The sequence below is a fragment of the Puntigrus tetrazona genome, chromosome 20 (assembly GCF_018831695.1).
Source record: "Puntigrus tetrazona isolate hp1 chromosome 20, ASM1883169v1, whole genome shotgun sequence".
Classification (NCBI taxonomy): domain Eukaryota; kingdom Metazoa; phylum Chordata; class Actinopteri; order Cypriniformes; family Cyprinidae; genus Puntigrus; species Puntigrus tetrazona.
The window spans coordinates 2,366,922-2,382,168 of NC_056718.1; the positions used below are offsets into that span (position 1 = coordinate 2,366,922).

At 35.4% G+C, this 15,247-nt stretch overlaps 2 protein-coding genes across 3 annotated transcripts in view; one reads left to right on the forward strand and one right to left on the reverse strand.

Moving 5' to 3' along the window:
- Positions 1-742: 742 nt before the first annotated feature.
- frk (fyn-related Src family tyrosine kinase) lies at positions 743-11,932 on the reverse strand. The gene is made up of 8 exons (XM_043218927.1): positions 11,116-11,932; positions 9,780-9,901; positions 6,807-6,970; positions 6,368-6,536; positions 5,963-6,121; positions 2,899-3,080; positions 2,412-2,577; positions 743-2,148 (listed from the first exon to the last, which is right to left on the reverse strand). Exons 1-8 carry the CDS (start codon positions 11,487-11,489, stop codon positions 1,940-1,942), a joined length of 1,545 nt encoding a protein of 514 aa, XP_043074862.1. The 5' UTR covers positions 11,490-11,932; the 3' UTR covers positions 743-1,939.
- nt5dc1 (5'-nucleotidase domain containing 1) overlaps positions 11,678-15,247 on the forward strand; it is a 51,908-nt gene continuing 48,338 nt past the window's right edge. Inside the window, exons 1-2 of one of the 2 annotated variants that reach the window (XM_043218929.1) lie at positions 11,678-11,803; positions 14,579-14,670. In XM_043218929.1, coding sequence (XP_043074864.1) covers positions 11,786-11,803; positions 14,579-14,670 — 110 coding nt within the window. In that variant the 5' untranslated portion in view covers positions 11,678-11,785. Of the gene's footprint in view, positions 11,804-13,676; positions 14,155-14,578; positions 14,671-15,247 lie in introns of those variants that run through there. The other variant, XM_043218928.1, reaches the window with a different exon arrangement.

Sequence of the window (15,247 nt, forward strand, 5' to 3'; positions counted from 1 at the left end):
TGGCAGTCAAAGAATGCCCAGTGGCATCTTATTGTAACATTTCAGTTAAAACTGAGGTCAATACAATAATACAACAATATAATTTAATAATAATATACAATATAATTCTAAGAATTATAATAAGAATCAACAGAAAAGAAGTTCATTAAATTTTAATCAATTTAAGGAAGTTAAACCAATGGCAAGACATTTTTTATTAAGAGGGAGAGTTTTGATTTCCAAAGCAGAGGGTATATCCCGACTAACTTACACATCCTCTTCAGGTTGATGATAAAATTTCAAAGGAGACTGATCAAATGTTCTTTTAATTTTGATTGGAAAAATAGGATACATTATATAAGGACTGCAGGTCTAGAGGCAACAGTGCTATCACTTTGGATTTTTTAGCCTTCGCCGTCATTTTCTCAGATTTTTCTCCATTTTCTTTTATTTATGTGCACTGACAATATCAACAAAATGTGATTTTATAAAATAAATCTTACAAGCCTTTCTCTAGAACATGAGCACTTCACAAAAATGAACCGAAACACAGCAAAAAAGACAATATATATATGTATATGTATATATTTGTGGGGAGAGTTTAGCATATTTAAAGATCATGTTTTTTATTATGTTATGATATGTTTTTTTCACGTTATGTTAAGTCGGGACCAGGTGTTTTAAAAATTGGTGTATTACCTGACAGTGGATGTAAAGTTTTTCAGCGCCCCCTTGTGGAAACATAAATTATAACCCGTTAACATTTGTTAAGCGTTCGAATTTATTTCACTATTGAGTGTACATTAAATACATTACATTAATTTTGACTCTGAATGACAAAAATGGATATTTCAGCTCATAATTATGCAAATAGAGAGTAAGAATGTTTACAAAAATAAGGGTCTTTAATCTTAATAATCAGTTTCCATATTAAAAAACCTATTTTAACACATTTAAAATTGTATGGTAATGCATGCCATAACTTCTTTTCTTTTCAGAAATAATTCTAATATGCTGATATGGTCTCTTTATAAAAAAGCAGCAAATGTGTATACATATTACTGACCCCACACTTTTAAAAGGTAGTGTTTTTATCTTCCAACAAAGATAAAAATAAAAGAAATCAGTTTGGAAATGAACCCCAGAGAAGCTCTTTTTAAACCAAAAATGTATTTAAAAAAATCACTGACAGTACAATATATCTACTCATTAGATTTTTCACTAGGGTTTGAGAATCTAGTCTCAGTGTGTGCTTTTTGCTTAAATGCATGTAGTGGATTCTTAACATTCCCCTCTTACAATAAGTAATGCTGCTAGTCAGACAGGCAGTGACTCATTTAACATAAAACAGGTCAATCCAGCTACACTGCTACCTGTTTCCAGACAACTCTGTCAGCAAGGCTCTTTATATTTATTCAATAGTTTCGGTTTCATTGCACCAGCATGAGTGCAAGTCAACTGACACTAAACCATCATTATGATGGCATACAGTATGCACACAGCAGTAAATACAGATGGGGTATGCCTCCACAGAATAAATGGAAAAATGCAAAAAGGTAAATCATCAAGGCGGCTCAGAATATATTTTCTATTCAAACCCGAATTGTGTTGTAGATTGCTGATTTTGCACATCGACAGCATTAACAGATCTGCATAAATTATGACTGTGCAAACTGGTTTCCAATTCCACCCATTTCCCAGTTTGTCACTGGACAACAGCATAGACAGTGTTAAAAGCACTTTGTTGTCTCCGCGGATATTAACATGGGATGGGAGAAGGCATTTTAACATCCAAATGACTACACAACTTCATCTTTAACTAATGCCATTTGTACATAGGAAAACTTTTGATGAGTGCACAGAGTTATATGTGTACATTAAAGAATACATAAAGGCATTTGGTTCTTTAAAAAAAAGCCTCACAGGCTCAGATCCCAGCACTTGTAAGCGGCTGTGTCTTTCAGTAGCGGTTCACGTCATCGTAAGAGCTGACATCCATATCAAAGAAGTCCTCGAGTTTCCACTGCAGAGTTTCAAAGGTGGGTCTGTCCGCAGGGCAGTTCTTCCAGCATTCAGACATGATGTCATACAAATATTTTGGGCAGTTGGGAGGGCATGGCATCCTGTAGCCTTTGGGCAACTGTTGGACCACCTGAAAGTTTGTCATTGCTGGAGAAAAAGTTGAAACGCAACATTAAAATCCTAGTCAAAAATTGTTGTAGCATATAGCAGTGGTTCTCGACTTGTGAAACAGAAAAATAGAATATTAAATTAAGGAAGGGCTGTCGTTCATACCGATATCAATGCATTTTATAATTTGGATTTAACAACCTTTATTTTTGTACAATAAGCTTTTTTTCTAGGCCTAGATGAATTAGTATTTTCGACTGTTTTTCTTTATGAGAACAAAATTATATATGAGAATGATGTACCTGGGTAAGGCATCTGTCCAAATGTCACAATTTCATAAAGTAGGATCCCAAAAGACCAGACATCAGATTTTATGGTGAATTTGTTCTCGTGGATTGCCTCAGGAGCAGTCCATTTCACTGGAAACTTGGTTCCTTCTTTCGCCTCATAAACATTATCATTTTCCATCTAAACAAATCGTGCAGTTAGAAAGTTAAAGGTACAGTTTTTGCACTTTTTACCCAAGATCAATACATACAATATAGCAATGGTTCTCAACGGGTTGGCTTCACAATATCAATTGGTGATTTGTCGTAAAATGGTGAATAAAAAAAAATGTCCTTAAGATAAATTAGATAAGATAATACAAAATGTACAGTTTTAATAATATTACAATGAATTGCATAGACCCAGCAGCATCCAAATGTATTTTTGAATAGTGACCCATTTGAGAACCATAGGTATTCTGAGGAAGTCAGGCCTATTTATAAACCTGAGAATATTTCTTACCTGAAATACTCGTGCCAAGCCAAAGTCAGCCACCTTACACACATTGTTGTCTCCCACCAGAACATTTCGCGCTGCGAGATCTCTGTGAATGTAGTTCTGCAACTCAAGATATGCCATGCCAGATGCCACTTGGGATCCCATTTCTATCTGATCAGACATTTGGAGAGAAGCACCTCTGTTTTCTGTATGAGAGAGAATACAGCGGATAAATATAATTAACGTCAGATGGTGTTTTGTTACAGGTATAGAATGAGCTAACCTCAAAAGCCTCTGGTTTATTTGGCTAATAACCTACTAAATATTTACACAATAAGGTGCTTAAAAATCTTTAGAAGTGATGAAGGATGCACAACACTGGCCCTTATTATCCGTCCAAATAGGCTGCTGACACCAGGAGGAAGAGGTTAGGGAAATGAGTCAGCTGAAGTGGTCTTTTTAGTTCCTGATTGGCCTGCTTTTTCTGCCCATTAGTCTATGGGTGAAAGACTGGCAGAGCTGGGAGGAATGTCCCCATCTGCCAACAGAGCTCCCTCCAGAACTGGAAACTTTAAAACCCACGTAGGGCATTTTAAACTCTAAATACGCAGATTAAAGAAATTTCTACATTTTTAAAATCCTATTTGTTAATCATGAATCTCACTAAAATCTTAATGACAGGATTCCAGGGATTTCCCTTGCCTCTGTGTTTTATCATGAGGAATGTGTAAATGTTTCCCATTTTTTCTTTTAAGATATTTTTTCACTTGTTGCAGCCCTCCAGAAACTAATGCTTTTTTATTATCCCTTTTATTTTGTTTTGCAACGTGCACTGTACTGTATATTAACCTTGACTGTAATGACCGCACTCGCTTGATACCTGCTACTGTACTAAGTGCATTTATGACTGACTTTTAAAATGTGGCAATAAGGAAGAACAGCCTTTGTAAATAAAGCTCTCTCCATCTCTTTTTGTTCTTGTCCTAAAATGACCCATTAGACAGGTAGTTAAGCTATTTTGAGGCTGATTTCCCAGAAAAAAACGTTTTTTTGCGTTTCCCAGCCAAAAATCAATGGGCCTCATTTCCTAAATTAATGTAAAACAAAAAATTGGGTGTACAATCATTTCTAAGGAAAACTTGGAATGTATCAATCTCACGTCTGGTCTCAGCTCGTGCACACATTTTTTTTTGAGTTATCTGATTTTGCATGCAGCATTTAAATCTGCTGGAGAATTGTAACAGGATTTTGTAGGTTATTCCTGACCTTAATTAATTTTTTCGATTATTTGGATATGATTGTCTTTTTTTTTCAGGGCTTTAGCTTTATATGCGCACACAGCAGTGCAAACAGCAGACCACGAAGATTCAATCATCGCATCATTCACCTGCAGCGCAGAAATTACGTCTATAAAAGTAATAAAATAAATAGAACCACAAATATAAAATAGGCTATACAGAAACATATTAACAAAAGAAAAAAAAACTGTGCAAAAAGTATAGGCTACATTCATTTTTGTAACACTCTTAATGTATTTATTTATTTTCTTTATGTCTTTATATTCTTTAATCCATCTGATCTCGCGCACACAAACAACATTAGTGCTGTCTGACATTTCAGCTCTTTATCATAAAAGTACAATGCAGTCAACCAAACACTGTTTATTTAAAAAAAAGAGCAACTCGCTATAAAATCAGCAGTGTCCAAACATTTTTTTCACATTTGAAAGATTTTAAATGGATATTAGAACATGAGTGAAGATAAGCCTTTTCTAGGCTACATATAGATTAAGCAAACCCTTTGTATGCTGTTTATAATGACTGCCAATGGCCTAACTTGGGTTTTATTTTATAGTTTAATATATCATTTTATACCTAGCCTACTTATTTGTTCTGAATACCATTAAATGTATTTTTTTTTTACTAGAGTAAGGAAATTTATGTTCTGGGAATGTTTTCAGCAGCAAGTTTTATTTTTGTTCCCAGAGTGTTCTGCTAAAAGGTAGGATAACATTCTCTTTTTAAAAAAAAAAAAAAACATTCTAATAATGTTTATTGATAATGTTGTTAAAAGGTAATCCCCTAACATTCTAATAAAGCTTCCCATTAGACTAGATGTGGACTTAAGTTTAAAAATGTATGCGTGTTACATAGATTTTAGATTAATTCACCAACTGTTAAGCTGTTGATTGTAAAATCTATGGCCTTTAGGGTCACGAGCCCAACTAAAAGCAAACACTGATCTCTGTGATGGTGACATTTAACCAATAAAACATCACTATATGATCTCAATAACAGCAGGTGTTCATCACTAATGCGCAATATCATTTAATTAGTCACTTAATTATCTCCCTAACTTTAAATCTTTAACCCTTTAAAAGTCCTCTACACTGGACTCATATACAGCACTGCTTAGATTAGACTAGGAAAAAAACAGCAAGCAATGCTGCAAGCAACCAGCATCATTTACTTACATGTGCTCTTGCTGTTTATGTCATAACAAACATGCCGCTACAACAGCTCAAGAAATCCAACAAAAAGTCAAGAGTCAAATTGCACAACTAAAACAAACACTCCTCGCCATAATGGTGACATGAAAGCAAACCATTATCTTCAAACAGACATCAACATCTAAACTTCTGTTAATCTCAATAAGAACATTTATGTCCAATGGGAAGCTTGCTCTTTATATCTTAGTTAGAATGTTAGGGGATTATGTTCTAATAATGTTATCAATAAACATTTTTACAATGTTTTTTTAGAGAATGTTATCCCACCTTTTAGGAAAACATTCTGGGAACTAAAATAAAACTTGCCACTAAAAACATTACTAGAACATAGCATAACATTTTCAGAGCATTCCTAGAACAGTAACATTCCTAGCTGGGGAGGCTATAATGTTTATTTACTAATATTTTAATATACATATAACTTACATAAATGTTGGCTTTTTGTTTGCAATTTTTGGGGTAAGCTTGCTTGTTTTGGATGTGTTTCCTGCTTTACAAGAATATGGTATACAATTGCTCCACATAAAATTAGTATTTTAATGTAAATTAAAAAAAGAGAGTTGTGCAGGTGAGTCTTACTTTGCAGATACTCTAGTAGGCTCCCGTGGCTCATGAGCTCCGTGATGATGTAGATGGGCTCTTCTGTAGTGCAGACTGCATAGAGCTGAATCAGTTTGGCATGACGGAGTTTCTTCATGATCTGAGCTTCTCGCAGGAAGTCTTTTGGATCCATAGTTCCTATCATACAACAGATGCACATTATAGCATGCCAAGTGCACTCTAAAAAAATGCTGGGTTGAATATATGGACAAAATCAGCGATTGGGTTGTTTTCAGTTAGGTTAAATGTGTAATGTTTAACCCAACCTTTTGAACAGAAACCCAACCTCTGAGTTCAAAACAATCCAGTTGCTGGGTTTGTCCATATTTTTTATATGTTTGGACCTGTATATGTGCATCCGTCTTGTCTGTCTTGTCTGCGTACCTGGTTTGAGTGTTTTGACAGCGACAGCTGTGCTGTCATTCCATATGCCTTCATAGACCTCGCCAAACTGCCCTGCTCCCAACTTTTTCAACAGTTTTAGAGAGGAACGTGGGATTTCCCACTGATCCACAGTGTTGTAAGATAGGCCATGTGTTTCTGGAGCCATTGTCTAAATACCACACACACACACACACACACACACACACACACAGACAAAAAGCAAGACATTATGCATTGGAATGAATATTTGACAATATCCTGTACAATTCTGTGGAATGATATTTTAAATGGTCAATTGGCAAGAACATCTTCTTTATTTAGGTATTAAGTGAGACAATGTACTGTGAGTCAGCCAAATATTGTTGTGTAATTAACCCTTCAATGTTCTTTTTTTTTCCATTCAGAAAAATGATTGATGTAATAATAAAATGTTACACACTTTTTTGCAGGGTTCTGCCAAACGAACACAGAGGCCATCCTGAACTCTGGAGTAGTGCTCCACTAGTTCTTTCAATGTGAAAAAACTACGAATCCTTGACACACAGTAGGCACCATTATCCTGCCTTTTGATCTTATAATGCTTCACTTTTCCATTGTCCAGCACTGCAATAAAGACAGACAGACAACATCACATTGAGAACCTCAATCAAAATAAAATATGGGTAAGAAAAAAGTAAGTAGTAAGAAAGCAGCCCCTTTCCACATGAAGCAGTAGCAATACCACTAACATTTCTCTTACATTGTGTTCTGATTTGGTTTGGTATGGTAAGTTAAATAGTGTTAAAGTAACACTGAAGCAGATTTGAAGTTAATTAAGTGATTCATTTGGTGCCGATTATGCATTAGTAATAAACACCTGCTGTAAACAAGCAGAATCACTAAAGACAAGAGAAACACAAGAACTACAACTGACAGCCAGAGCCTTAGATAACATCAACTAAAAACACAAGATCTTAGCAGAAGATAATTACAAAACAAAACTCTACAAAAAGCATCACCAGCTTCACCCATTACTAACCAAAGATTGAAGCAGTGAGTTATGAATCACTCAAGTGATTAATAAGCAGAATAAAAACCCCCCCACAAAAAAACAACTTCACACGACACTGGAAAAAATTAAATAATAATAATTCAATGATTTGGCAAGCTTTTAGACATGAACATTTATCATCCTCAACAGTGGTGACAATTATAGTTTTTTTTATAGTGTTACCCAGCATGCACTGCAGCATAAAGCATTTTTTTGTCAGATTTGTTGAGATTCATATGCTGTTTCTTGGTGTCTTTGTGTGTATGTAAGGTACAGATAAACGTTTTATGCATATGTATTTAAAATCTTAACTGGTTCGTAATGAGTGATGCTGTTTGTGGACTTTTTTAATCTTCTTCTGCAAAAATCTTTTATTTTAGTTGATTTTATCCAAGGCTGTGGCTGAAGTCAGTTGTGTTTGTGGTGAGATTATTTAATATAATAGAATCAACCAAAATATATTATGTTCCACCAACAAAACTAAATGTAAGAGTAAGATAAGTTAGAAATAAATCTTTAAATGTAAAAAGTTATCGCTTTTTATAGTGGATTGTGGATAAAAAAAAATGCTGTGTGGGGTGTGTGATATAATAATTTTATAATCAATATTGGCAAAATAGAACAAATAACAGCCAATGAAAAACATTATCTCCAAGCAACACTCGTGATGCTTTTTTTCTAAATTTTTTTCTAAATTTATAAACAAATTAATATTCAATGATGCATTCATAAAAACAGTCATTTGTTTCATTTCTGAATTAATTAGCCCTTTGAATGAATCTGTTGACTCACTCACTCATTCATTCATTCATTCAAAAGTTGCTAGTTTTAGCCTCATATGAAGTCATTTTTATCCATTTTAAGGTATTAATTTTTAACAATGTAAGAACAAAAATGACCTACATTAATGTAAAAATGCCACTGGAAATCAATTAAGGGTGGCAAATATTGACCTGGAAAACAGTCCTTTTTGTCACAGCTATAAACAAAACATTGCACAGATTCGGAATATGAAAAATATGAAAAACTTTGGGGGTCAGGCTGTCAACGACAAGCCTAATCCAATTAAGGTCCCACTACCAGGACAAAAACACATTCAGCAAACTGTTGTCACATTATCCCTATTGAAATATCCAAGAAAATATTGAGACTTTTTGGCAGTATAAAGTAGCTCACTCCTAACAGTGGAAAGGTATGCGTTCAGCACTTTTGGATTTGAAATATACCTTTATTGTATAACCACAGTACAAAACCACCTAAGCCAAACACCAGTAGTTCTCAAACTCTTTTAGATGAACAACATATAAAAGTCCAACCAAGCGCCTTAAAACAATTGCCTAATGTTTTAATTGGTATACAAACCAGATTACGTCTTTAAAATGGTATCTTTTACTGCCGCTTCCTGAGATTGACCCACAACACTTTGATTTTGAGTTTATACTGTACAATTTTTTTCTGGGAACAAACAAAATCCAAAATATTGAAAAATAGTGCCAATATTTTATTGCTGGACTAAAGAATTAGGCACAGTCAGTTTTTTTCACGTAGTGCCTAATCTGTGAAAAGATGGGTGGCGAACATCTTTCTAGAAGAGCCCTGCAAAGCTTTACTTTAACTGGAATCAAACACAGCTGAACAAGCTAAACAAGGTCTTAAGGGTTACTAGGAAGCTACAGGCAGGTGAGTTTTTATTAGGGTTGGAGCTGAACTCTCCAGGACTGCTCTAGTGTTAATAAGCTGGCAAGTAATCAACTACACTCAGTCACATGCTTCTGTCACCGTAACCAGGAACCCTGGCCATAGTCCTCATCAAGAGTTTATCATGATCTTCAAATGTCAGTCAAGATTGCGGAATGAAGAAACTTGTTTTTGTTACTAATCAGGAAGCAGACACACTAGCCTTAAGTAAAACTTAAAACACTTTTGCTTTTGATGCCAGCTAATTGTAATGACATCCACATTTCAGCATAAACGAATAAGAAACTAGTTATGAGCTGAAAATATTGATAAACAAATGATAATGAGTCCTTGCATAGCCATAAAACATTTATGCTCTGGCCTTAAATAAAGACTCAAGAATTCCAGTGTTTTTACTTGTTAAAATCTGCTTTTTTTCATAAAAAAGGGTTAGCAAAGATATGCTGATACATGTGAAGCGGTAACAGATCATGTGACTATAGCCAACAAGTTCTGCAGGTTTGAGTCATGAGAAACACAAAAATATGTTTATACTGCATAGTAAAGACACCTATTTTTTGAGTCACTCCTTGTGACGTGAGACGAATGATGTCAAACTTTGACAAAACATCTTCTGATCTGAGAACAATGGACCTTTTATATATATTTTTATTTAATCGGATGTATTTTATTTGTCAGATGTACCTGAGAGTGAGAGCTCCCCTGCCTGGCTTTCACAGTTCCTGATTAGAAAAGCTCCGTTCTTGTTCTCTTGAGACATCAACATCTTCTCGGCCTCCAATCGCTTTGTTTCCGGGAAATACCATCTGGGTGGAAGAGTATCACAATGTGATCTAAACACACTGAATTTTAACTAAGAAAAGCTAATAAAATAAAAAATAAAATGCAACAAACAAACAACAAATCATGGATCATTTAAAAATAATGAGAAAACAATGATTCATTTTTAAACACTGACATCAAGGGCTGTGTCCATGCATCACTTGCTAATATGGCTAATAAGATACTAAAATTAAAGCAATATTAATGCGGTTTAATATCATGGTTTTTGAAGCAAAGCCATTTTAAAACCACCAGGGTAAACTAGTGTACAGGTCTGGATAGCAACCGAGTTAAAATGACTATTAAAAAGACTATGAAATTGTTATATAATAAACTAACCTTTGGCTAACTCAGTGTTTATGATTGTTGGAACATACACAAAGCTTATGCAGATGCCTTGTGTTCAGCAGGTTATGTCTAAAATTTCCAGAGCAGAGATCATACAGGTACAGCTGAAGATCTGCTCCTGACACACAATGCTATCATCTGACTATATAATTTGACAACAAAGTTAAATTGCAACAAAATCATTCACATTCAGAAATATTGTTGTTGGTGACAGACCTGGAAAAACTGGAAATTTATCTCTAGCGAAGTCCATTTGCCAGAAACTACGTAGCATGCCAAGGTCACACACAAAGCATTTTGTCAGATTGTAATCACACATGACATGAAAAGTCTTTTTTTGGCAAAATTAGTATTATATTTTTATACTATACACATTTTTATTGATTTATGACACCTACAGTGAGCAAAGCCTTGGAATCATTAACAAGCTCAACGTTCTAGTACTTCCTGGTTGACCCCATGAACATTAACTAGCTTCCCTTAAAAAAAAAAAAAAAGAAAAGAAAAAAAAACAGACAATGCAGAAACAGAATCTGTTGCCAGCTGCTGCCAGGAATCCACATAATATCCCTCTTGCTGAATGCATAGGCTTACAGTTAGGCTCTATGCGCGCAATACAATACATTTCTATACAATACAATATGGGTTTTACAATTATGGGACTTCCTTGAGTGCCAGTCATGTATTGGCCGTATTTATTTAAAATAAATAAATAAATAATAATATTGACTTATGTGTTGACTATTTGTGATTTTAAAACATTAATTGCGTAACCTAGAAAATTTGTACTGGTAGGTAAAAATACTTTTTAAGGGTTTTCTTGTTTACAGATAAAGCGCCACAAACTTACGGTTCAGCGTCGAGGCTTTCCACAAGTGCAACATAATTAGCAGGAATCCAGCCCTCTTTGTTTACCGAAATCCCGGTGATTCCTCTCGCGTACCACCAGTCTTCCTCTTTCTTCAGTGGCTCGAGTTTATCCCCTGCGTGAAAACTCAAATCATGGTCCGTGCGCGCCGTGTAGTCGTACAGCGCGACGTAAACGTAGCCGTGTTTCTCCACAGGTGTCGGAGGTAACACTCTGATTGGCGGCTTTGTAAAGTCTTCGGTTACCCCCCAATTATTCCCTTTCACGGTGCTAGATGGGGTGCTGTTCGCCGGGTCTCTGAAACACGGGAAAGTAGTTTGACAGCACAGCATAAACCTCTCTCTGAAGTCTTCCATCGTGAAGTTTTTCACCAGTACATCAAGTTAAATCGAAGCAGTATAACGCATGTCAGTGATCCACTGGGTTTTTTTTTCATTCCTGTAAATTTTGAGTGAACCCGAGACGAAGCGTGTCGTCCATACCGCGAGCCTGTGAAAACCCTTGGACCGGTGACACGAGATAGCGCAGTCCCGTCGACAATAAAGCAGGCGATTTATTGCTTGCAGTCAAAAAAAATCTGTTCGCGTTTCCTGGTCACATTCCCCTGACAAAGTTCAAGATCGTTCTCCGCTCCTCGGACCTGTCAAAGCAGATGACAGGACCGCAAACCGTAAGTTTAAAAGAAAAAAAAAAATCGTAGGCTGTCTTAAGTTTTAAGTAAAACCCCGAGAATGCTGGGTGATTTGGGCGAGCTCGTGAAAGAAATCGCTCAGCGTGAACAGATACTGGATTCTGAGACAGGTTCTTCAGTACGCCCTCAGGCCAGGACGCTGGCCACATGTTACGCAACGATTCATTCAGTTTACATTCCGGCTAGCAAGCTAAACTAAAACACGAAAAAAAAACACTTTTTGAATACACCTACACCAATTTGTACAAATACAATTGTTAAAAAAACAACAACAAAGGGTAGCCTACTATGCTTTTACTCAGAAACCCCCAATGAATGTCTTTTCATGTATATGAATGGTTTGTTTTAGTACTGGGGTGGGGTAATCTTAATAGACTTTTCATTCTTCCCCTACTTCTGCTGTTTTTGTTAGTTTCACTCATTGTTTCACTCATTTTTACAAAATCAGAATATCAAATATTTAAAAGAATATCAAATCATATTGACTCCATAAACTGGTGTAGCTTCCCTGGAATAGTTTTGTTTAAAGCCAGTATTACGGTGAATATTGTTTCCCTTAGACAAGTGGAACATCATATATATATATATATATATATATATATATATATATATATATATATATATATATATATATATATATATATATATATATATTAACTGTTCAATAATCAAGTAAAATTACTTAAGTATTTTACACCTCTGGCTACAACATATCTCTGATACTTGTGACACTTGTGATCACTGCCAAATTTATAGCAGTTTTGGCTCACCAGTGCCCTCTGATGGATCCCATTCAGCCCACTATTAGTCATTGGTCCTGGACTTTCTATTTGCTATTTTTATTATAAAGAGCTTATTTAAACGTTCAGCTACCAGTCCACTATTTCTCACACTTTTTTTGTCATTAATATTTGCAGTAGCCTACACTTTCACAGTTGTCTCAATGTCATAATCCATATAAAACAATCATCAAAAATATAATTATTGTTATTATTGTACATAATTTAGGTAGTTTAGGTGACACTTTTAAAAATACATTTTATTAAAAATATTTAACAAGTGTTATATAAGGGTAACTGATATTATTTTTTAAAAAGCTAGAAATATGAGACAATGTACTTGTAAATGTTTAATGACTAATGAACTTAAACATAACCTGCATTGCTCTCAAACTCGATTCCATCAAGGTCTTTAGTATCACTAGAACCATCCAAGCAGGTGTGATTTAGCTCTGGTTGGAGCTAAACTTTGCAGAGCTGTGAACCTCCAGGAATTGAGTTTGAGAACACTAATGTTTAACAGACCTTTATTTCATGTAAGATTAAATGTTTACAATGCAATTTAAACCTTCAGTTGATACGATCATGCATTTAAAATGATTTCGACAGATGATTTGCTGTGACTAAAACGTCATTAATAAATTATTGATGAACATTATATAGGTTAACTCTTAGGCATCATGAACTTTTTGAGTTTACGATCTTGCTCTTTCAGAAACCACGCCAGTGATTTTAACAGAAATTATATTAATCTTATTTTTGAATGCTAACAAATGCAATTATGTTTAGGTTCATCATCTACTTAAATCTAATTTTTTTTAGTCTTTCAAACTAGGCCTATTTATGTTAACATAGGCTATTATTCATTAACTCAAAATCATAGTATGTAAAAAAAATAATATAGATAAAATAAATAATTTATTTGAGCAGTTTGTAATCAATGACTGGAAAACTTGATTCATTAGAATAATGATTTATTTCGCAGCTTCACTCAGGCATGACAGTGTTCGATAATTAAAAGTGACGTGTGCCAGTCCGTTTTCATCGCGTTATTACGGTAACGGCACCCGGAAATGCGCGAATATTCAGATATTCTTACGTTCGTGCAAGTATGATACAAAAATCCGCGTTGCTCGTAGGCAGTGTTACTGTATAACCGGCACCGTAGTATTTCCGCGTTGAATGCCAAAAACGAGTTCTGTGGATGACTGCGCTTTCGCTGTAACCGTCTATATATAAAAACCAGCTCGTAGTCTTTAGTGACATTGTTGTCTCCGCCGCTATCCCACGTGTTGCAGGAGAGAAAAATACATTGCAGAATCCCGCCACAGCGCGAGCGAGCGAGCGAGCGAACTGCATCGACAGCTTGAAGTCATCGCTGTCACAGCAATATATTACGACCCTGTAGTATTTACCTACAGCAGTTCACCTCTCCCATTCTTTTTCAAAGGCTATACAATGAGCGAATACTTCTCGCTGTCGGAGTGTGATGTAATTGGCTTTGATTTGGACCACACGCTCTGTCGATACAATTTGAAGGAGACCTCCAGGGTGAGTCGCACTGGCATCATGCACATCAGCCGACCTCGAACGCGTAAACGGGGCTTAAGCTGTGCGGACACTCGCACAGCGGTTATGATAAATCAGAGATGCATGGGTTGTTCTGTCCGCTTTACGTTACTGGACCTAAAGCGAAACAGTGCTGATGCGCTAATCTAAGAGATCGATCTATTCGGCAGGCCTTGTGAGAACACATTGAAAAGGCGAGAGGTGTGTCTCCTTTATCTGTCATTTTAGGAGGGATGCTCGTGCGAACACTGTTTGCGTTGATTTCATCTGACGTGTAGTTTATGGGCAGCTATTTAAAGCCTAAACGTATTAGCTCGGAATGAAGCTTCGTTTATGGTTAGGCCTGACATCTTCATGTCACCAGCACCTCCTAGTACTTACATTTATTTCTTCTGTCTGTGTGCAGCTGATCTATGAGAGTTTTGCACGGTATCTGGTGGAACACAAGGGCTATGATAAAGACCTGCTTTATTTAACACCTGCTACTTGGGATTTCTGGTGAGTTTTGATAAGTTTTATTAGTCAAATAATTGAGAAGACCTGTATGCAGCCAGATTCATCATTTCCCATATATACTCAGAACAAACAGATGCAGTTAATCGTTCTTTAAAAAAACAATTTGCAGCGTTAAATACCTATTCACAGCATATTTCTGATTCAGAACTTCTGTTATTTATTTTTTGCTTCTAAAATAGGCAAACTAAAATCAGTAGGACGACTACAACAGAACAGAAGTTACACATTAAATAAAATTTCCGAATTTATTTTTGTAAGTAAGAAATGCTATGGAAATGGAATTATCAAATATAAAAACATTCACTATGTAAGTATAAATTAAAGATTATTAGAGGTCGACACAAAAGTTATTCAGTCAAGAGCAGGGAGTAATTTTTGCTTGATTTTCCTGTTTAATTAACGTTTTAAAGAAAACACGCGCAGCATGTTTATAAGGCTCCACATGAAGGATACATGAAATGTAAATACTGCGATAAAGCAAAATCTCTAAGGATGAAACTTTATATACCATATTGCCAGCCCTACTAATTAACAAGCAGGTATTTTTGTCATTATTACA